The 24,044-nt window shown below is 44.5% G+C and overlaps 1 protein-coding gene across 1 annotated transcript in view; it reads left to right on the top strand.

The window, feature by feature from the left end:
• The first annotated feature begins 810 nt into the window (after positions 1–810).
• Positions 811–24,044, top strand: part of LOC8041808 (4-coumarate--CoA ligase 1) — a 37,714-nt gene continuing 14,480 nt past the window's right edge. Inside the window, exons 1-5 of the mRNA XM_029973657.3 lie at positions 811–1,081; positions 10,905–11,106; positions 18,292–18,395; positions 21,242–21,444; positions 21,756–21,924. Of these exons, the coding sequence (XP_029829517.2) occupies positions 959–1,081; positions 10,905–11,106; positions 18,292–18,395; positions 21,242–21,444; positions 21,756–21,924 (801 nt within the window). The 5' untranslated portion in view covers positions 811–958. The remainder of the gene's footprint in view (positions 1,082–10,904; positions 11,107–18,291; positions 18,396–21,241; positions 21,445–21,755; positions 21,925–24,044) is intronic.

Consider the following 24,044-nt stretch of genomic DNA (forward strand, 5'->3'; position numbering starts at 1 on the left):
CCGAGCTGCTAATGCAGAGCGCTCTTTCCGTGCCGAAAACTCCAGCAAGCTTCCATGGGCCAGGAGCCAAGTGCAGACTGTGATCTCGGTCGGTTGAGCGTAGAAAGGGAAGAAACTAAGCAAATTGACTTTGATGACATTCTAAGCCAATCGCTCCAGCGAGAGCAAGAAAAGTTATATTGTGGTTTTCATGCAGTGCCATGATGTATTAATTTACGTTTTATATTTATTTTATGATTAGTAAACTGTAATAAACCAACTGACGGAACTATAAACAGCACTTTTCTGCTGACATTGCGTCAATAACTACAGCTCAAGGGTTTCGCGATTTATCAAACTGTTAACATGCCCACTTTATTTTCACTTTCTGTGTGGTTTAAAGTTGTCTAGTAGCAATGCACTTTTTACATAGTTTTTTTTTTTCATTGCCACAAATTATGGTTGCCAGGCGAAGATTCGGAGTTGGTTAAACAGAAGCTTATTTTGTTCTGTATCTTTCCAGCTGGCTTCAGTACAAATGAATGGATGTACTGAGACACACACAGTCCACTTTCATAAACACGCCTGATTTTACAAAAAATCATCTTTATCACCATCAGGGGCGCGCTGCTTGCCATGGGCGCCATCGTCCCTATAGGTACGCCACTGGACGAAGCACCACTTCTTGTGTCGACCGTGAAGCAGCTTATAGTAAATCGCGTCTTTCTTTGGTGACGATAGCTGCAGCAGTTTCTTGGCTATCGTTAGCTGACCTGAGCACTAAGTTTTTCGCATCGATGGTCCGAGCTTATCGAGATCAAAGACCTGGAGGTTTTTCCAGGAAGCGTCGCACCGATAACAGGTCTGTCGCGGTATGCCGACAGATACGGAATGCTAAAGACAGACATTTGTCCGGTTACGAGAGACCGGCATACGGTACAGAAACTCGCCGTCTTGCTTCAACTTGGAAGAAACCAGAATGAAGGCCCTGATCGAAAACGGAATCCTGTATTCGCCTTACCCGAAATGCGACATTCCCTACTGCTCCGTTTACACGGCTGTCAAAGAGTGCCTTCAGGAATCTCCGGATAAAATCGCCTTGGTAAGTATTGTCCCTCAATCGGTGCATGTCGCGCCTTCAGCTCGTTGCTCTTCCTCTCGCGGAGGATTCGGGAACTGCTCTAGCGAGTGTCCCTCAATTCTTCTGCTCAGCAGGCATGGTGGAACTGCTTGTGATCATGGCTCGCGGACAGAAATTTTCTGAATGAAAACAGCGCGTAGGGGATGGAACCTTATTGTTTTACTGGTTGTCGAACCCCAACTCAACCTGCCGTGGTTAGCAGACGTGCAGAACGGGTAAATGTCTCTTCAAATGCGCCGAGAAACTGAGAGAGTGGAGAATACGGGAGACACCAGAACGCCGAACTCTGGTTGGAATGATTATTGAGAAGTCCTAAAGCTATTAAAGCGCAAGTTCGTCTGCTTCTTGCACAGGTGTTGCGATGATGTCAGAACGCCAAACTCGCATTGGCTGATTGGAAAAAAAAAAATAGTGTGTAGACCTGGAGGCATACCTCCAGGTCTACACACTATTTGATAGTCTGTAGACCTGGACTGGAAGGATAGTGGGTAGACCTCAATGGAGGTCTACCCATATATCCTTCCAATCAAAGCCAATCGTCGTTCTGACGTCACCGCAACTCTTGCGCAGGAAGCAGACGACTTTCCATCCGTCTTTGTCTCCAGTGCATGCACTTGTCGGACGCGTTCGATTGCGAGAGTCAAACGCCTGACGCCGGTGTCGCGCATTCTAACGTCTTCGACGAGTGCAATGGAAGCAAATACTGCCTCTATCTCCACCGTTATCGTCGAACAAATTCGAAGGCGATAGCCAAACGTCGGACGCCGGCGTTTCGAGTTCTAATGCGTTCGACGAGTGCAGAGGAGTCAAAAGCAGCTATAGGTTTAGGTCAAGATCAAAGAAAGAATAAACATGTAAGACAGAGACAGCACAACCACGTCTTTCAAAGCTTATATGTTGTTTTTTTTTTATTTAAAGGCCGCCGTACAGTTCGCGCTTTCCACTTTTTCTGCGTTTCCTCCTCTCCTGCCCTCCTTTCCTTCCTTCACCGCCCTCTCCCACCTGTTTACCGCCCTCCCCCGAGGGGACAACACGGAGAATGGATTAGGAGACGCCTCCGTTAATGCGGCCTAACCCGCCGAAGAGGGGCCCTGCTGCTTGACTAAAAATTTTTTCGCTGCTCGAAAAAAAAAAACGCCGCGGGCAGGGGTTGAATGCGCTTTGCCGGATGCGCAACGCTCCGTCCGCCTTGAACGGCTTGTATGCATTGGACTAACATTTTTCGAAGCGCGGCAGGTTTAGTGTAGGTCCTATTATATGGTCCTGCAAGACTTCCCTGTCCGCCACAAGCTAGCCAATAACTGAAGAACATAACGACGGCAGCGTATTCAAACAGTGTAAAATAAAATGTATATAATATTTATAAGAACACCGTTGTCTTCACTGCTTGGCTTTCAAATTTTTAGCGTTGCCAATAATCGTAATCAAACTATTTTTATGATTGAAGACCTCTCGTCGTGCATCGACCCCAAGATTACGCTTACGTGAAACATGATTCGGCGCGGCTCGAATCAGCGTAAACTTTTTTTTTTTTTTTCAACGTGGATTTTGCTTTTTAATTTAGCTGAGGTACCACTGGCAGAACACGAATCGCATACTTGGAAGGTATATACCATCTGAAAACTCATATAGCTGGTTGAGTGAATGCAATACTATCACATTCGTTGAAGCTTGATTTGTTGATTCGAACTTCAACAAATCACACGCACCCATTCTCCCTATTCCTGTTTACCCAGTCATAGTCGTTCCCTCACGATGCAATACGAGTACAAGTAACTGCAGTTTATGCATTGTTGACGTTGCACAGCCGTGATCGCACGGTTTTTAGAAGCGCTATAGAACGAGCACAAGCGTCGAATTCCAGTACACTGATTGATTTCTGTCTCACCGCCGTGACGCCACACGAGAAAAGCGATTTCGTTCTGTCTGTGAAATTAGGAACACAGAAATCAAGCTATAATCCCTGTGATAAAACAAAAGCAAAATGGATCTCTGCAGCCAATACCCAACCGCTTGCGAGGTGACTAGGCGAAATCATGTATTACCTCCGTGCCTTTACCCTCTGCACACCGTTAGAGAGAGTCATACAAACTCCTTGGAGCTATTGTCAACACGATTACGTTTGCAAGCCGGTAGTTTGACTCGGCTGGGATTCGTCCCTTTCATAGCTCTCTATGAAACCAGAAAGGTAGATACTTTTCTACATTGGGTGGGTTTGCCCGGGGCCTCCAGTTATTTACGGCCAAAATCACACTGGAGGCGCTTCAGCAATGTTCACTCTGGTCGACTCACGTGCACTCTAAAAACGCCAGTCGTCTGCCTTCCCAAGAGATCATAGAGACCGACGGATAACGAGGCCGAAATTATGCTTGTACCTAAAAAAAATTGTAACACAAATTTGGCCTCGTCATTCCCAAACTGGTTGCCGGATGAAATTCTCTATGCGTATTGCAAGCCAGGATTGGTAATAGTAACATAAGATACGCACGGCAGAATTCCCTGCCATAAATAAAATGATTTGGCTAACGCCAAAGTAACGCGAAATAGGTGCAAAGAGTTTTGCTAAAGAAAGCGTAAACCGAAAAAAAAAGGAAAAAAAAAAAAAGACAGAAGAAAAGGAGAAATAAGAAAAAAAAATCTCTGGTGACGTGGCCAAAAAAAATAATGTTCATGAGAATTTTATTGTCACGTGACCGAACAAAAAAAAATAAACGAAATAAAAAAAGAACACGAGAAAAAAACCATCCCCTGCCCGGTTTCAAAGCTAGGCCCTCTTGATCGCGAAACTAGCGCGCTATTCGTTGCGCCTAGTCGCGCCAACATAACTTTTTTTTCTTTCTTTATTGCAAGTTTCGCCAACATAACTCTGCCTGTAATGCTCACGCATTCTCACATCATAGGAGAAAGCTTAGATGCCTTCGTAGTTTTTCATGTATGTGTTATTTTTATTTGTGGCAAGAGTTCACGTTCCAGAATGCTTTTAGAGTTTTGGAGAAAAAACGGCTTTTCTTCATCCGAGTCACCTTCTAGAGCCAGTAGACCGCACTGGGTCCTCCGGCTAATCAAGCAGCTATTTTCAAATTCTCTGACGTGCCCGTCCTCGCATCCGAGGTCGCCGTTTGACAAGCTTATCTTCCACCTGGTAGCCGGAATTCCCACGGCACCTTTATTCCGTCACCACTCCCTCTCGAGAGGATGGCTCGCCCCGAGGCTAATCCCATTCTCTAGACGCCCTTTCCACCCAACGCTGGCCCTTCCCCCCCCCCCCCCCCCCCCCCCGTCTCCAGCTTCGGGAGAGAAGGTTCTTCCCTGCAGAACGTCCCGTTTGTACAGCGGCCTTTAATATTGACCCGCCCCAACTCGCTCTTCGTAACTCATGTTTACAAACAAACCGGAGCGCCCCTAGCGGACGCCACCGGCGCCGCGCATGCGCGGTGGATGGTGGGCAAGAAGCCCGCCGTCGCCCATAAACAAACCATTGAATTGCGTTGTTGTCGGCGTCGGTGGGAGTCCCCGTGCTCTTTTTCGCGTTGGAATTGTTGATTCTACGTCCTCCTAACAATGTCCGACTACTTGAGCGGCTTCAGCAAAACTAACGAGGCAAAACTTTGCGTGAATAATGTGACGTGCGGCGATTCATTTCACGTGGACGCCGCAGAATGGGCGCTAAAGCCTGACTCCCACGATGAGATTCTGCTCGATATTTACAGTCGCGACGTCGCTCGGACTGCAAAAGCGTGGACCGTAGCTGAGATGGTGGTCATCGATACTAAAAAAACCGCAAGTAGAATCGGGAATTACAAGTCGGTGATGGCCACTGGTAACAATGATCAACAACTCATTGTATCTGTTTACACTTAGCCGACTTACCCCAACCAACCTTCAAAAGTGCTTTGAGGCCTGCACTTAGTTCTTATCGCAATTACCGGGTTAACGTTTGGTTTACGGGCCGCTGTCGTTTGAACGAACTGACGACAAAAAGCAGCCAAATTTGAAAGAGCAGACGACAGTTCGAACGCACGCGCAATGGAGTACGGGCAAGAAGCACCGCGTCCCGTGTAAACAAACGATTCGAGTGTCACGTTGTCGGCGTCTGTGTGAGTCTGCATACTCTTTTTCGCGTTGGAGTCGTCGATTCTACGTCCTCATCGCAATGTCTTCCCACTTCAATCGCCCGAGCGAAATTATAAAGGCTCGTTACGCCACTAAACTTTCCGTAAATAATTTGACGTGCGGCGATTCATTCGCATGAACGCTGCAGAATGGACGCCAAAACCATGATGAGATTCTTGTAGCTATTTTCGGTCGCGACGTCGCTCGTGCTGCAAAAGTGCAAAAAGGTAGCGGCGATGATCGACGTCGATACTGAAAATCGGAAGCGGGAACAGACCAAGCGTAACAAGTAGGTGATGGCCACCGGTACCAATAATTAACATCTTGTATCTACTGTTTACACCGAGCCTACTTAAGTCTTTTGAGGCCCGCTATTACTTCTTATTGCAATCACCGGGTCAAAGTTTGGTCTACGGGCCGCTTTTGTTTGAACGAGTAGACGACAAAAAGCAGACAACTTTGAAAGAGCAGACGAAAGTTCGAACGATCAGGCGGCCGTGTGAATTTGAAGACGCACTGAATCCGTGGGTGGTCCGGACAACTTGGGGGTTTTCTCTCGTTCATGTTGGAACAAAGCAAATACATATGGTGACCACAAATTGTGGCCCGCACTCGCAATCGTAGTTCGACAGCGTCTGGTTTGCCCTTTTCACGGCTGCTATCCACGTTCTCGGACGAACGGAGGGGGCAGAAACACATGAAAACTGATCTTCAAACCTTTCCAGATTCTCTTGGTAAAGCCCCCATCGCAGCATTTTGACGAGAAGGCAGGTTTTTTGTCTCGTTTCTTCCAAAGGAACACAGGAATGCATGTCTCGCACGGCGACTTCTGCCCACCGCCCCAGACAGGAAGTGCGTCCGGCGCGCCACCACCGCGGCGTGACGTATGAGAGTTGAGTTGGTGTATAGGTTTAGGCCACTAATCGTTCCAACCAGAGCTCGGCGTTCTGTCGCCCCTGTGCGCTCTCGTCACCTCCTCTCCCTCAGTTTTTCGGCGCGTATAAATTAAAATAATATATATATTAATGGCTTTAAGCAATTTTGTAAAAGCTTAAACCGTCTTAGTGAACAAAAGGTAAGGGCGCAAACGAGCTGGTGGTGGATAAACATTTCGACAAAAACCCCGAGACTGGGACAAAAAGGGACGGACAAACACAAAGTCTCAAACACCGCTGAATTTTATTTTAAATTTTAAATAAAATTCAGCTGTGTTTGAGACTTTGTGTTTGTCCGTCCCTTTTTGTCCCAGTCTCGGGGTTTTTGTCGAAATGTTAAACCGTCTTTTGTTTCGTTTTTATTTACTTTTTAATTTTTGGAACATTTGGTCGTAAGGATTTGGCGGCACCGGTCGCGACTTTGAGAGAACTTCATGCGTTTTATTTACAATTAATGCCACTCCTACGATGCTTTGTCACACATTCTAAGAAAAAGGAGAGCGGTATGTAGTTCCTCCTGGGACCAAATGCTCTGCTAATAGAATTAGTCCCCTGTGGGACTAACGGGGACGAGAGCAACTTTTGCTCCCTTCCCGGTAGTCCCTCAAAGTTGGACCCACAAGGCTAACCTTTGCGCCCTTACATTAAGACCCGGCCCTGGGAGTAAATGTTGGTCCCTTGCATTTAGACCCCTGGGACTAAGAGTTAATCCTTTCTATTTGGATCTTTGGGACTAAAGGCTAATCTTCTAGATTTGGTCCCGAGACACTCAATTTTGAACCCTTCCTGTTAGTCCTCTTCGACTTAAAGTTCTAGCCCACAAATTGGGCACAACTGGAGAAACCAGCCTCGCGTCGTCTACTGCATGGTTGCCAAGTGTACTGCAATCTCTGAAACAAAATGCTGCAGTTCAAGTCAAACGTAGCTTTATTGCGTCGTAGATACGCATCACATTCAAGGATGACCGAAGTAGAATTTTCTAAGCGACAGAATTCACGCTAATACCGAATTCCGAAGGTACACTGGTCGTGGCCCAATTGTACCGTGTACTGGGGCACAGAGAGCTTTCTGCCTGTTTCCGAGAGATTTGAATTATTAGTAACACTGGCAGTGTGAAATACCGAATCGCTGGACAGACGAATGAAACGTAACACCGCTCATAATAAAATAACAACTAGGCTGCGTTTTGTGGCTGAAACGGTTCACATAAAATAAGCGATCTATTCGTAGCGGACCAGCGCAACACTAGAAAGTTTTAGTAGATCGTATGCTGCGGATTACGGACCCAGAGGGCACGTGTTCGATCTGTGCTTCCAATTTACGATACGAGCTCCCGCTAGCAACGCGTAAGTCTAGTGTACGGTCGAATAAAAGTCTATATTATTATCAAGCGGCCCCTGCCAGGATCTGCAACACCAACACACACACACAAAAAAAGAAAAACATTAGTACAGGGTGTCACAAAAGAAAATTTACACGGTCTTTTCTACCGCAAAAATAAACTAGGCATCGCCGAACGCTCATTCTCCGCCCAAAGGTAGAGCTAGAGGTCACAACCAGATGCCAAAGTTTCAGCCCGATCCGATAACTTAATCAAAAGTTATAAGTGATTTTCTGAAAATTTCAATGGGAAAATGGAGCCCAATTTTGCTCGTTTTCGGTTTCTGGTGATATAGAGCCCCATGTGTTTGAGAACTCCGTCGGCCGCCATTTTTCCATTGAAATTTTCAGAAAATCACTTATAACTTTTGATTAAGTTATCGGATCGAGCTGAAACTTTGGCATCTGGTTGTGACCTCTAGCGCTACATTTGGGCGGAGAATGAGCGTTCGGCGATGCCTAGTTTATTTTTGCGGTAAAAAAGACCGTGTAAATTTTCTTTTGTGACACCCTGTAGAATTGGCGTTTCGCTCGCTTTCGTGGGGTAACCACATCCGATCGAATCTTACGTATTTGTGCTACATAACACAATCAGCAGGCACGATACCATAAGGAATACAGCATGGCGCGCGCTCCACAAGCTTGAGAACGCGCTCAAACTAAAACCACTTTCTAAAACCGCAGAGAATGAATGCAGCCAACTAAACAGAAGCACTTCGACATTTCTTTATCGGGTTCCCCTGACTTGTGACTTCAGAGCGGATTAGGCGCAGTGCTGCAGCACCGCGAATCCAAAGCGGATCCCGCAGCCCCGCATCAAACGAGGAAAACTGCGACGAAAAACCGTTCGGACTGACGAGACGGGAAACGACGGAGCTCGTTCTGTGGACATCCTTCCCCCCTCTTTCCAAGCTGATCGAGCGACGTACGCCACGTACGTCTCTCGATCAGCGTGCCGGTCACTGCCATCCACGTGCCGACCACGTGACACCAAGAGACCCAACTGTCCTCTGGGCGCCGCCATCTTGATACTGGTGTTCGTAGATCGACTGATAGTCAAGCATTGCTGAGGCCGTGGGTATGCCTCTGCAGTGCTTGACTATCAGACGATCTACCCACACCAGAAACAAGATGGCGGTGCCCAGTGGCCGTACTTGCAAACGTCTATAGGGGTACTCCGGTGTTTTCTTCATGTTCCCCGTTTGTCTGAAAAATTTCGTAAACAAAAAGCCACATCGCTGAAATAGCCCAATATTAGCCCCAATTAAATTTATTTCGCGAAGTTACGATTAAATCCGTAAGTGATGACGTCATAACATGGCGTTCCGTTCTAGACAAACCGTTGCTAGGGCCATTGTTATAAACAAATGTATTGGGGCTCGACGTAAGGTCAGAAATTGTCTGATAAAAAAAGTAAATATTTTTGTAAGCTTTTTTGTGTTTTCTGAATATCTAATCAGGAGTACTTTTTCTATCGTCTCGGTACCATACACCGATGACAAAAGCCCATAATAAAGTTTCGCAACCTGTTTGCCTTGCTAGCAGACGACACGATAGCTTCGCGGGTTCAGTGGTTCTTTCCGAAGGAGTTGAATGAAGTTCGTGACGATCGACAAAACTTCTATTCTCGGGGTCTACTTTCTGTGGGATTTCGGAAGCGAAGAGTGCCCGTACACAGCTTTCATCGACGCTCGAAGTGCGCGAGCGCGCGAACGCCTTCCCGTGGAGCTCGCTTTCGCAATATTTTAAACTTAGAGGGTGAAAACACTGTAAAGTCGAATCACGTACGACGGCGACGTGAAGAGCATCAAGGTCAAAGTGCAGGCCTGCACACGCTTCAAGGGTTTCTGACAGGACAGTTCTTCAACGCACATTTCAGTGGTAAACCAACTGTCCGTAACCATATACATATAATATATATATATTGCCGCGCTTATGACTGGGAAGGAACGCTTTCCCCTTTATCCCGCACCTCCACCAGAAATGTCGCGGATAGAAAAGTTTCGACAAACGTAAACTGAAAATAGAGATTTATTTGGCGAACTTAATTGTGCCGAAAACGCGATGTGTCGAAACAGCAGCAGCGTACATACATCTGATCCTGCCGGCATCTTTTCTTTTTTTTTTTTGTCAAGCGTTATTGATAATTGTATCTAAACACCGTTCAAGAAAATATACGCCGCTCTTTGTTAAAACCTCGTGAGGAGTGCTTCGATCATATCGCACTGTATTCCTCGTTAGTGTCAATGCCTGTCGTCATGGGCGGATTTAGCAAGTTCTCTGCTCAGTGTTGCCGATTTAATAAATAAATAATAAATAAATGTTTATTTCTCCATCACATTCATGATGGAAAGAGACCGAGGAAAAAAGCTGCATAAATGCAGCTTGACGAGTCCTCGCCCCCCCTCCCTACAATCAGCAGCAGTGGCACCCCGAGAATGCTTCTTCGGACAATAGGAATAGCGTAACTGATTATATGCTCCGCTTGTGCAGCATAGACAGTGTACTATAAACAGTTACTCTAAAGATCTGCTGTTATTCTGAACAGTTATCCAGTTCTAATGTATTCTTTAAGAATACGTTAGAAACTCAATTGAAACTCGTTGATTAATTTTTGTAAGGGTGGCGTCACGCCACTGCGGTGATCTCTCGCGAATCTGGTGTGGGCAAATGCGGGCTTGATTGTAAACATTGTGCTAATGTTTTCACGGTGAGGAGCTTGCTAGGGGCGCTCCTGCTTTTCTCACTATCGGTAGTGCACGTGCAAACCACACGGTTGTGTTTTAATATTTATAGGGCATAGATGTTTGACATTTTACGTGCTGGCACAAGCAGAGCAAGTTGAAGTATCCTCACTCTGGGTTGCGAAAAAATTCCACCAGGTAGCGGTACCCAAACATTTCGCCGCGAATAGGTACTTTTGGCGGAGCAGAGCGTATAACACTGTTCTCCCGATACACTCTAAAAAAAGCCCGTGCGTCTACTTTCCCGCACAACACTCGGAGAGCCAATCACCGCAACTTCGGAGGCAGCTCAGCGAATGACGATGCGGAAAAATGTGTTTAGACCAAAAAAAAGAAAAAACGCAGTCTGAGTTGTGACATTAAGCAATGCAAAACGTCACGCTTGCATTGCTTAATGTCACAACTCAAACTGCGTTTTTTGGTCTAGACATATGATTCGGCGTCGTCATTCGCTGAGCTGTCTTCGTAAGTTGCGATGATTGGCTCTCCGAGTGTTGCGCGGCAAAGTAGACGCACGGGCTTTTTTTAGAGTGTACAAAGGGAATTGCTAATATGTAACAATCTAATCTAGTCCAGGTTTGAAATTTGCGCTACATTTTTCTCCAACAACAGATCGACAGCTGCAGGAGTCTGACTCGAGCCGAGTTCTTCGTGATGATGAAACGCTACGCGGCGGGATTCCAAGCCCGTGGCGTCAAACTTGGAGATCGAGTCTGCGTGCACCTGAGCAACAGCGTGGAAAACCTGGTCGCCATGTTCGGCCTGGTGTTCGCGGGGGCAACGCTCGTCCTGGCCAAACCGTCGCTCACTGAGAGTGAGTCCTCACACTGGTGATTGCTCGTGAGTCGTGAGTCGTGAGTCATGACTTCGCAGGCTTTTGCAACATTCATTCATTCATATATTGTACCCTTAAGGGCCCCTTCTCAAGGGCATTACATAAACGGGCAGGGAGATAAACTAAAAAAATAATGAAACGTAATAACATTAGGTGCTGCAGCTAACAGTGCTGCATTAAACAATAAACAATTGCGAAAGAATATGAAAGGATTAAATACAAATATTTTAGCTATTAGCAAAGATGGGATATTATAGCCTTATGAAACAAGGTGAGGTCATCAATTGATTTATATCAGATGGCAGGTCGTTCCAGTCTATGATTTTCTGCGGAAAAAAAGAAAATCGGTTAAAGCATAATTAGTTCGACCGCGGTGATCCGCGACACATGGCATGAGTGGTTTAGACGTGACGATGATCTGCTAGGAGCAAGAAGTAGTGAAGAATGGAGTATTGGATGAGAATGGTAAACCGTATTAAATAAATTTAAACGTGTTATTTTACGACGACCTTTGAGAGTTTGAATATCCAGCTGGTTCAAGAGAGGAATCACTAGCTGTTGGGTAGTAGTCATTGAGGATAAATCTTACAGCATGATTCTGAATGGACTCAAGATGACTGATGAGATGAAATGGATGTGGGCTCCAAATGGCTGATGCATATTCCAATTTCGGTGGAACATATGCTTCGTATGCCAGTTTTCTTAGGTGAGAGGGTGCTGCTTTTAGGTTTTGTTTGATGTACCAAAGAGTGCGAGAAGCTTCTGCCGTACTAGTTACAATGGGGTCATTCCAGGTTAGATCACTTGGTAGTTCTGCGCCGAGATATTTATAAGAAGGGCACAGTCAACTGGCTCAGAGGCAATAAAATACGAAAAGCTACTCATCTTTTCACGGGGGAGACGAATCATTTTGTATTTTGACATATTTAACAACATGAGCCACTTGGAGCACCAGGCGTATATCATATTTAAATCACTTTGGAGCTGAAGATGGTCATTACGAGAATTAATATTGCGATATAGAACACAGTCATCCGCGAAGAGACGGATGCTAGGAACAATTGAGTTAGTCAATGGCCCAAGCACGGATCCCTGTGGAACCCCGGAAGTTACGCCATTACAGTTTGATTTGTGGCTGTTAGCCACAGTGAACTGCGTACGAGAAAAAAGAAAGTCGCGTATCCCGGAGACAACAAGAGGGGCCAAGACAAGAAAGTTTATTGGTTAGGTGGTGATGAGGAACCCTGTCAAAAGACTTCGAGGAATCAAGGAACGAAGCATCGGTCTGGCTTAGTGAGTCTATACGTTAGTGAAAAGTTCACGAGTAAACTCTAAAAGTTGCATTTCGCATGGAAATCCTATTCAAAAACCCTGCTGGTGACTGTAGAAAGTACCGTATTTTCCGGGCTATAGTCCGCACCCGGTGTATAGTCCGCATGCAGGGGCAAATTTAGGCCGAAAAGAAAAGTGTTTGCTTAGATGGTCTGCACCCGGTGCAAAGCCCGCATGCCGTGCATAGTCCGCACCTGGTGCTTAGTCGACGAGGAAATCTTCTCATACACGGCCCACCTTGACAAATGTCTGCTCTCTTAGCTCACAAACAAGCTTGTATTATACATAAATCATCATTAACATACCCTTTTATTCACAAATTCGGTCACGTCTCGTCACAATGAACGATCTTGAGAAACAAAATTCCCGTAGAGTCCGCACGCGTAGATAGTCTGCACAGCCAGAAATTTCAACTTTTAAACATGTATAGTCCGCGGACTATAATCCGGAAAATACGGTAGTGTTTCTGCAAGTGTGAAATAACTTGAAAAATATGACGTGCTTAAGACGTTTGGGTGCAATGCAAGTTAATGACATGGTACGGTAATTCAAGGATAGCTTCCGATCGCCATTTCTAAAGCCTGGACCGACCTTGCCCAGGTTGCAATCCAATGGTAAACAAACTTGCTGCAATGACTGAGGAGAAATCAACTTAAGACGCTCACTAGGTTTAACTTTTGTGTTTCCAAGAAATTTCGGGTTAATATTATCAGGACCAGAGAATGACGCAAGTTTTAATCCTTCAATGAAGTGAAGTATTCCATCGGCAGAAATGTCAATGGGAGCCATATGTACGAAATAAGACAAGGGCAAATATTACACTTCATGGATATATTCCCTGGCAAACACAGAATAAAAATAATTATCTAATGCGGAAGCGCTATGAAGTTCAGAAACAGCGATTCAATTTTTATCCTGAAGTCGTATCGAATGAGTGATATCTCTTGGCGAAAATATTATTCAGAGCTTATCGGGATTAATACGTAGAAGTCTTGGTAGGTCCAAAGAGAAGAGTTTTTGCTTTGACAATCTGATACTTTTCGTATAAGTTTTGAGGCACACAAACTATTTATTCCGAACTGAATTAACGTTTAACCGTTTTGCTCTTTTATATATTCGCTTCCTTTTGTTATTCCATAAACGCAAGGTTTTACTGTACCAGGGGTTATTTTCGTCGCTCCGTATAACGGGAGCAGATACAAACTGCTCAGTATGACTGTTTAATTTGTTTTTAAAAAAGTAGCCAGTTTTCTTTTACCGCCCTTAACATGAAGTTTTTAGCTATAGGTTTGGTAAGACACAGATAAGTGCTGATGTATTGCCACGTAATCAGCTTTGCTGTAATCGCGGATTGTTTTGAATGTGGGGATCCGCGTGAGGGCAGGAACAGATGACCCAGTAAGCAGGGTATTGCGGTCACTTAAACCAGCAACACAGTTAACATTTGCTATAACTTCTGGAGAGCTAATGAGGACAAGATCAAGAATATTAACACCACGAGTGGGCCTATCAACTACGTGACTGAGGTTAAAGTTCAAGCAGTCATCGACAAATTATTTAACGTCATCCGAACCACTTGTGATACAATTAACCTAGTCAATGTTCGAAAAATTAAAGTAACCAAACATCACAAAATGCGCTTTCGGGTAAAGGCCCTGGATTTAGAGCAGAACAGAGTACGGATTTCCACAATGATCAGAACCCCGATTTGGCGCCCGATAAGATGCGCCGATTATCGTTTGCCTATATACCGACGTAACGCAAGCGAACACAGCCTCTAGCTCAAGGGAGGCTCGAACACAAAATAGTAGACACATTTTTTTATCGCAATAAGCACTCCCCCTCCTCGTTGCTGAGGCCCATCACATCGATTAACGTCCGACTGCAATTCACGAGGAAAAATTTCGCTGTCGTTCATTTTGGGTTTCAGCCAGGATTTCGTTAGAATGACAATCTAGAGTTATCACACATGAATTCACTTAGTACATCCCGCTTAGGCATGACGCTGCGTATATTAGTAAATGTAACAATGTAGTTCGACCATTTTAACTACTTAGCGTGCACGGCTGGGCGATGGGGAGGGACGTAGGAATTTTCCGCTATCGAGACTTCAATAAAAGAATCGGAAGAAATGTCATTTATAGCACTTATTATTGATGTTCAGCTCATTAGAGCGGATTTTGAACGTTCCATCCTGCGATCCAACGAACAAAAACAGTTTATTTTGAGCGAAGCGGACAGACTTTGATAAGTCTTCCCTTACGGCATACTCAGAATCCTTTAGTTTAGAGCACGAAGACAGGATGTTTGGTCGATTTTTGTAGTACAGGAATTTGAAAATGATAGGTCGATTTTATCCTATCTGACCGCACGACGTCGTTCGGGTCAACCTTAATTTCCAGCTGTCGTTCACAAAAACTCGAAATGCTTACCTCCGATCGACTCCAAGGGCTCTAAACTCGTCAAGCACAAAGTTGGGCCGAAGTTCACGGAGAGCGCCGATTGCACTATCACGACGATGACTTCGCGCTTTTGTCGCCAGCGTCCAATTGGCGCGCTGCGCACACTTTAGGCTCCAACTTTATGTTTGAGGAGTTTGGGGCCTCAAGTCTCAGTTTGCTCGACAGTAACACTGAAGAACGACAAGTGCGATCTTCGGAATGTTTTCGGCGTCATCGCACCTCGCGTTAACTTTCGATATATGTCCGGTGCAACTTTGTTGGAAACATCCGAGTTGCTTGCCCTCCTTTCTGAAGACATCCTCATAAAGTTCAGGTCGGCTCATATTGCCGCTACTCTTTTTCTAAGGCTCTTTATTGTCACAACCATTGTTGATTGGGCGTCCTGAAGCTTCTTAATTTAGGCAAGCATGCGACTTTGGCCCCTCTCAATTCTAGTTACGATGGTCAGAATGTCGGCCAGCTGAGATTCCTCACTGTCTCTATACCGGGCTTGGTTTCAATGTACTCAGACATTTTCAGAGTTAGTAACGCTAGGTAAACAGCATGAGCACTCTGCGCCAAGAACACAAATAGATGGCGGCGACACTCGAGAACGTTGTAGGGGCGCGAAATTGCGATCAAACAGATGTCACTATTCTGGTAGCAGTGAGATTTGGGAACGTAAGAAACCTGAACTACGAAGAGAAGGGTTGACATCGTTATTTCTAATCCGATGCCGTGCCCAGACTGGCCCCGCTGACTGGCGAGCTTAAGTAGCCATGCGTTCGTACAGCCGTTTGTCGACGTCCCCGGTCGCCAGACATCATACCCGTTGTCGTCCAAGTTTGGTGGCTCGGTCGTTGGTACCACCGGGAAAGTAGTCGAGTCCCTTGGCGTGACGATCCAAAGGCCGTCGCAGTCCAGGTGACCTCCATGAAGATGACCGGGGGACATTGTGGCGTATGCAGCTGTCAGCATCACCTGGAAGTCCAAGAGGAGGGTTGACATTGTGGTTTCCAAAGCGATGCCAAAATCCGTAGAAACAATAGAAATACATGTTTAGAGTCCCTTACATGAAGAGAGGCTTTCGGAAAGCCATCGGTTTGTGCGTGTCGCAAATACTTGCACTCAAGGTTAATAAAGGCGACGTCCATCGATTTTGGGTTGGAATGTTTTTCACTTTACACAAGCTTACTGACTCTAGTGCTACATAGTTATACTCGCACGCAACGCTATACTGACCAAGACTCTTCTTTGTCGCCCCGTAATTTCACGTATAAAAGCGGACGTTTTCTTTCAGTTCTTTTCTCGTAAAGCTTGATGACGACGTTGTGGGGATCGGATTGTTCATGTTGTCAACAATGCGATCCTCCAAGATTTCGATATCAAGAATTGCCATCCACACGGTAACGATATTTAAATGCGACTCAACACACTGAAGGAAAGCACTTAGTGTGCATTCCATTTGGGCTCGTGACAATCATCTTGCCTCGACATGCATTCGGGTCGTGGTTCGTGTCCAAGCCAATCGCTGCGGTGGCGGAAAAAGCCAAACCTTAACAATGTGGAGACGTCAGTGTCTTTTCCCTGTGCTTTGTCAACCCCAAGGTGCGTCAACGATAAACACAGGCGGCATGTATATTCGACTTCAAATCACGTGACCGCCAAAGCACGACGGAGAGCATCGAGCGCGTACTGGAGGCCGGGCATTGAAAAGAAACGCCCTGACGTTTTCATCCTGTCGATGTCTGCGGAGCGCAAGTTCGTCTGCTTCGTTTGCAAGGGTCGTGGTGACGTCAAAAGGCCGAGCTATGATTGGCTTTGATTGGAAGGATGGTGGATAGACCTCAAGGCCGCTTAATTTGACGTCTACCTACTGTCCTTACATTAGAACCAATAAGAGCTCGGCGTCTTTCTGACGTCCCTACAACCCTTACAAAACAAGCAGACGAACTGGCGCTCCGCATAGTAACATGCAAAGCAATCGGACGTCGCAGAGCACATCTCGGCGAAACTAAGATAGGAGTGTGCGTACATAGCTTGCTTTTGCATGTAGGCCGCTCAGGTCGTATTTATTTATCACTGTCATTTTGCGCGTAATGCACTTGTGCGACATCCCGGAGAGTCGTTCGAAAGACATTAGGCGATTGTCCCCATCAAACTTCGCCCAGCGACGAATAAATTTAGACAAATTTCATTGCGTTCGATAAATATCCGAATGCATAAAGCGGCCATGACGTGGCGTGGTTGGCGAACATCTTCGCGTGCTGGACTACATTTGGATGTCAAGCCGTCTAAAACTAGATGGCCGCACGAAGTTTGCTACGAAAACTGTTTAATACAGCTTGGGCCTGAATAACGTTGTTAATCTGGACAAAGGAATTTTACCAGACATAAAAGTAATGTAGACAAAGACACCGCTGTAGTGTCCTTTGTTCACTCATTTACCTTCATCTTTTCGTAGGAAATTCATCCCTCCATATTAAAACGTACTAAGCAACTATATCTCAAAAAAGAACGTAGACTCAATAACGTTTCGAGAGTGATTACAATGTTTAGAACTTTTGGGCTAAAGTTCATTGAGAAAATTTGACGTGCATTTTTGGCAACAATTTTAGATTCTGACATAAAGGATATCACTGGGGGATGGCCTAGTTTCTAGCAAACAAAATCCAAATGGTACGTCTGTATGGTGTCTTGAGCAGGAATGCTCAAGGAGTTTGGCCAAAGGGATAAACATCACCGTGCAAAACCGTTATAGATGCGGACGGTAATGACAGAGACCCGATGCCAGCTATATATATATATATATATATATATATATATATATATATATATATATATATATATATATATATATATATATATATATAGATATATGAGTACTTTTTTTCTTTTCAAACGGCTTCCCCACTACGGTTCTTAACATACTCATTCGTGAACTTAAAGTTGAGAATGAAAGACATGGTTTTCGCTGCAAAATTTTTGTTAACGCGTTCAACCAAACTGAACTGCCACAATCATAACACGTTTACCCGAGTTCTGACTCCCAATTATATTTATCGTGAAAAAAAAAAAAAAGAAGTTTTACCATTGAGAGCCTTGCTCTCAATGGTAAAGTTTTTTTGTTTCTTTGTTTTTTTTTGTGACGAAAAAGGTGACAAATAAGCGACAGATATTTGGTATGAACTGCCCAAACAGTGAAAGTATTAAGCTCATTCTTTCTTTTTTTTTATTTTCCATTTATAATAAAGTGGGCGTCTAGTTTAACTGAAACGTTCAGTTGTGTCGTTGACAGTTTAACCAACACAGTGACCTGTTGAGTCGTTGATAGACAAACTAAAATAAAGGACTAATGATTTGTTTTATTTTTGTTTCTGCTTTATTTCAGGGGAGCTTTACTATCAAATGAACGACAGTGACGCATCTCACATACTTACTGACCCTCAAAATGCTCCAAAAGCTCTTAAACTTCCCTCAACCTTGAAACTAAAGGTAAGTTAGCCTCGAGCTTAGCAGTTTTTCTTGTTAAAATGTTCAGTAGTTCGTACACTCTCAAGCGTGCAAATGTGTCTATTTGCCCGCGGAGCACTCGCAGAACCAATCAATACAATTTTAGGAGTGAACTCAGTCGGTGCATGAGCAGCCATAAAGAAGAAACATTTTCAACTAGAATTTAAGTCAAAGCTGTAATGTTGAGCACTGACTTGGATATCTAAAACGCCATGCGACGTGTCAGCTTGCAGACTTTTTTTTGTGTATGAAAACGTTTTCATCCGCTAAGCTCCACCCCATATGTGACAGTGATTTGCTTATGGAAAACCAATGACTAATATCTGCGTATGTAGGTGGGCGCATATAGAGGCCAAACAGAAGTAACTTTTTTTAAATCTAAAAGTGAAATCCCTATTGAAAAATCTGATTTGTCTGAGAAATTTCTGTGTCTAATTAGCACATATAATCATGCAAGGTATATAAGAACATATAAGAAACTCGCAAGAAGTTTCTAATAAGCTTGTTGTATGGTCCTTATATGTTCTTATATATCTTGTATGATTCATGTGTTTGTTGGACACAATACATTTCTCATACATATGGCCTTTTTTACTAGGGATCTGCGTGGTGACACCGAGAGTTCATTAGCATGTAACATGATATGCAGAGTGTCACATCGCAGACTTTATTTTTCGACGTTTGTCTGACCTCGTTCAAGTTTTAGTAGTGCGTTTACGGAATTCAGGTGGGTCCGATATACGTGTGAACAGTGGCTCGCTGCAAGAATAGGGAGTTTTAGTAGATCGTTTTCAAAGGCCCGCTACCGCTACCTGCGCGCGCTTCAGAGCATGCATCGAAGTGGCAGCCCGAGCTCCCGCTACGATTAGCGTGGCCTGAAAACACGATCTACTAAAACTCTCTAATGATTCTTCTGCAGTAACCGGTAACGTTATCGGAGTGCAAACCCGATATGGGGGGGCTAAAACATTCTACCTCGCGAGCTCCCGTCCTAAATGCTGAGTAACCCACCGATCTCAATCGAAAAGAAAACCTACGCGCGTTCTTTATATACGTTCTTTAGATAGCACTTATAGCGTAACAAAAATTATTAAATGTCTGCCAAGGTGCGGTATGCCAGTTTCATGTATGACTCAGAGTTTATCAAACTTTTGGATCTCTAGTAATCTATATATTCCTTGCATGGGACCCGAAGAACCCTTTCTAGTCTTGGCATTGATGCAATAAAACGGTGAAGAAGTCTGCAAACCTTGTAAGCAGGGGTGGGCAGTATTTCAAATACTTTGTGTATTTTGCATTTGTATTTAATTACAAATTGGCTAATGTATTTGACGTGTGTATTTAAACACTAAAACGTGGGTATTTCAAATAAAATTGTAATTAAATACAATTTTCTGGGCGAAAATACATCTTGTTTTTATGCATGTGGTTGTAAGATATAGTCTCCATCCTTTATTCGGCCATAGGGCTTTTTTCTTTTTCTTCTCCGGCTTTATTTTAAAGGCATTGTCCAGAGCAGGAAGAAAACTACGTTCTGCACAGAATGCAGTGTCTCTCAATCAAGCACAAGCGTTTAGTGACTTTGTGATTAAGGTGCTAGTGACGAAATCGACGTTCACGGGCAGACTGGCTAAACAAGTGACTGTGACAACTTGTGATGCTTTCTAGCCTGATTTCCATCCATATTTTTGCCTGGAACATTCTAAATGCGCGGGTCGTCCAGATTTGGGTAACTGGTGCGAGTTCCAGCAATAAAAAATTCTCTAGCTAGTGCTGTGTGTCTTGGTCGTCTCGGTTCTTTGTTGGTCTATACCAAAATGTAATCGACAAAAAAAGCTGCTTCAAGCTCTGTACTTTTTTCGCCTATTCACGTCCAAGCTGATTACATTTTTTTAATTATATTTCTATTACGTTACTAGAGCCTTGCACACTAACTCCCGAGTGTGCGATGCAAAATTAAAATGAGATACCCAGAAACCCGTTGCGGGTACCCTGAAGTCGCTGACGCAAATTTCGAGGAATGTATTTGGAAAAATATTTGGAGGAGACCAAATACATTTGGTTGTATTTGTATCTTGTACTTAAATGCTTTTTTGGAAATGTAATTAGATTTGTAATTAAATACATTTTCGACGAAGTATTTTGTATTTGTATTTCGATACATATTTGCATGTATTTTGCCCATCCCTGCTTGTAAGCAATATCACGGGCGATATCTCAATATTTTACGTGGTCTCTAAAGGAATAAAAATCGAAAATGTGCAGATGAACAAGCCGTACTGGTGGAATGGTATAATTGTTATGAAGTCGCTGAAAGAGGAAACCTTCGGCGGAACTGGGTTAAACAATAATGTGCCTACTAGGGAGTGATTGGATTCGTGATTGGGGGGGGGGGGGGGGGGTATTACCGAGTGGCTCAGATCAATTCGAATAGCGCTTATTTCGAATGAATTTCCGGAGAAACTGATTTCTGTTATTGTTAATGATGTTGTTGTTTTTTGCGATGGACTGCAGAAAAGTATTATAGAGTGAAAAAGTAGTACTTATCGATTGTTGCTTGCACTTTTGAAGAGTTCTTGGAATACGTGTTTGCGTAATTCATAATGGCGGATAATGTCTAACGGCGCAGCAGGTATGTCTGTAAATAAAAAAAAAATCGAAGAACAATTTACTTATTGGCAGGGACTGTGGAGTAAATTTGGGAACTCGGAGGACCCATGAGAATAATGCGAGAAACCTTCCGAGTTCAAGGAACCCAGTGCGCCAACTTATGCTGTAACCGATATCTGACGTGATCACTGAAATGTACGCCGTCTCTGCAAGCGCAGCGAATGTTCCTGATGGGCGAAGCACCCGAATTCGAGTCCGTGCACGGTTTCTCCGGGCTGGACGAGAACAGCTACGAAGAAGTGGAGGTACCTGATCCGAAGAACACCATCGTAGTCCTCAGCTACACATCCGGCACTACGGGGCTCCCCAAGGGCGTCGAGGTCTCGCATTACGGCTTCGTCGCCCATCTGCACACGTCCAAGTAAGTGTCCCTGTTGACAGGTCATCTATCAGCATGTTCAGACGTCTAGTGGACAGGCGCTCTCATATTGGCCGAGGACTAGACCAATGATAGAGCGGCGCGTTCCGAGTCACTGCAGTCGCTGAGAGCTTCTGAGACGCCGTTAAGCTTCGTGATCAGTTCGAATGTGCTTTCTTGGCTAATGAAGCAATCTTATTGTTTGAAGAGTGATAAGATGTTCGGCAGTCGATCACACTCACACTTAAATGTGTTAAACATCCCTTAGTGAGTCGGTGAGAGCATTCCCCACCGACCAGAAACTCTCGATCCAGGAACTGCCTGAGCAGCGAAGACACAGACGTCCTCCTGGCCTGGAACCCCATCACTCACGCGTCGGGTTTTCTCTTCACCATGATGGCAGCCTGCACGGGATCCACCTGCGTGGTTACCAGTCCCGCCTTGTCCTTCGAAAAATTCGTCGATCTGGTCAACGAGCACAACGTGAGAGCACGCCTTTCAATGTGGAACGTTCTTTGGCTCGTCATAGGGAGGGGGAGGGGGTCGCAGGGTTTAGTGAACCTTAAAAAAATCGACTGCGAAGCTCGGCGCTGGTTGATTGTTGGAAAGGTTATGTGATCAACGCTGATTGGCCGCTGATTGGTGGGTCCATTCAAAAACCGAGCAGGCTTTAAAGGGATACTACAACAAAATTTCGGCGCTTAGTTTTGGTCTATATGTATTCAAATTAACAGTATTACACCGAACACACCAATATCTTGTTAAAAAAAGTCACGAAAAGGAATTTTAAAACGAATTAGACGATTAGCAAAGAGCAGCTGGTGGATGTCGCTAACGTCTCGTTTGCAATACCAGTCTAGGAACCTTGAGAGGTAGTGACGGTAACTGTCTCGCCTCCGGCCACGACGAGAGAAGAGTGGAAGGAGGAACTCTCCTCTTCCCGAGAATATCTTTTGCGTGACCCAGAAGTCGCTATTGTCCCGCTAAGATTATAGAAGATTAACCGAAATTCGTACAAAAGTAGCCGTTCTTAAAAGGTTAAAACAGCGAAAAAAAAAAAAAACGACGGACTAAATGAAGGAGGACACATGCAGAGCGCTGTCTGTGTCCTCCTTCATCCAGTCCGTCGTTTTTTGCGCTGTTTTAACCGTTTAAATATGTCGTACCAACTCACCCAAGCGTCAACTTTAGAAAAGCAGCCGCTTCGGTGGCTGGAACGACTAGGGCATCCTCTCGACGTCAGACTCGCCGTAGCTTTGCTCGTCCCGAGACGAACTACGTCACGATTGCGTTGGATGTCACGTGGTCTCTGCAGGCTGTTCTCCGAGCGCTTGCTTAATTGGCCGTTTATAACAAAAAATACAGCCATCAGGCTCAAAATGCAAGCGTGCGGTTGTCATTTACGGATATTGTGGATCATATTCAATCTATTTTTGAACACAACGGGTATATCTCAAATTTCGTTGAAGTATTTCCTTAAAACACGACTAGCGCCAGTGTTTTCCTTCCAGAAACTGCTATCAAGTTTCTATGCCACGTGTTATCTGATGAAGAGCGACGTGAGCGTAGGCGCCGGACTCGGTAAGGTTCGGGAGCGACACCGGAACGTTCCACGTGTTACACAATCGCCCACAAATTTTCTACACGATTTTTTTTTCTCTTCGCAGCGGGGACCGTTGGAATAGAGTCAATGAACCCTTTCATTCATTTCATTCATTCATTTATTTACACCTTAAGGGCCCGTGAAGGGCATTACATAAAGGGGGGGGGGGTATTCAAGTTTTATACAACAGAGAAACGCAAGTACAAGAAAAAACAGAAAAGGAAACTAAAACACACTTAACACACTCAACACACTCAGGTCTGCTCAAAGTTACACAACTCATAGCACTAGTAGGACGATAAATGAAGTTTAATACACGATAGAAAATTAATCGGATCCACAATGGTTACAATGGACGATGGGAGGTTGTTCCAGTCGCTGATGGCCTGAGGGAGGAATGATCGATTGAATGCCTTTCTGAAAGGACACAGGAGACTTTCTCTAAATGGATCTTCATGAATTCGACGGGTTATTTTTCCAGGGTTTTTGGTTTCATACGCAATGATTAGGGTGCAGCAACGGATTTTGGAGCATTTTCCCCCCAAATTCACGTAGCAGTACCAAATGGCTAGGTCAGTGGTTCTCAAATGGGGGTCCGCGGAGCCTTTGGGGTCCGCGAAGGCATTCCAGGGGTCCGGGAAGCCCTGCCTTATCAGTCAAACCCGCCAATAAAAGTCGTCTTTTTTTCAGATCGAGAAAACATTTTCAACTTTTGAGCGAGTTTTTTTTTTTTTTTTTTTGTATGTCAATAAGAGAAGTCTAGTTTACGCTAGACCTTCGTTATATTGATTTTTATACCATTGTTATAGGGTGGTTCAAGTCACCAGGCTTGATCTAAAATTGACCGTAAAAATCGATGCCTGCACGTAGCCATCTAAACTTTTCCTCAAAGGCGTATTTCACTGGTCGGTTTTTTTTTTTTTTTTGTAAAATTACAAAGCGTAGATCTCTCTTAGTAAAAAGATAGGGCCAAGAAACTTGCCAGGGTCTACGGCGGGCG

Source organism: Ixodes scapularis, unplaced genomic scaffold (assembly GCF_016920785.2).
Source record: "Ixodes scapularis isolate PalLabHiFi unplaced genomic scaffold, ASM1692078v2 PGA_scaffold7__128_contigs__length_106722199, whole genome shotgun sequence".
Lineage (NCBI taxonomy): Eukaryota > Metazoa > Arthropoda > Arachnida > Ixodida > Ixodidae > Ixodes > Ixodes scapularis.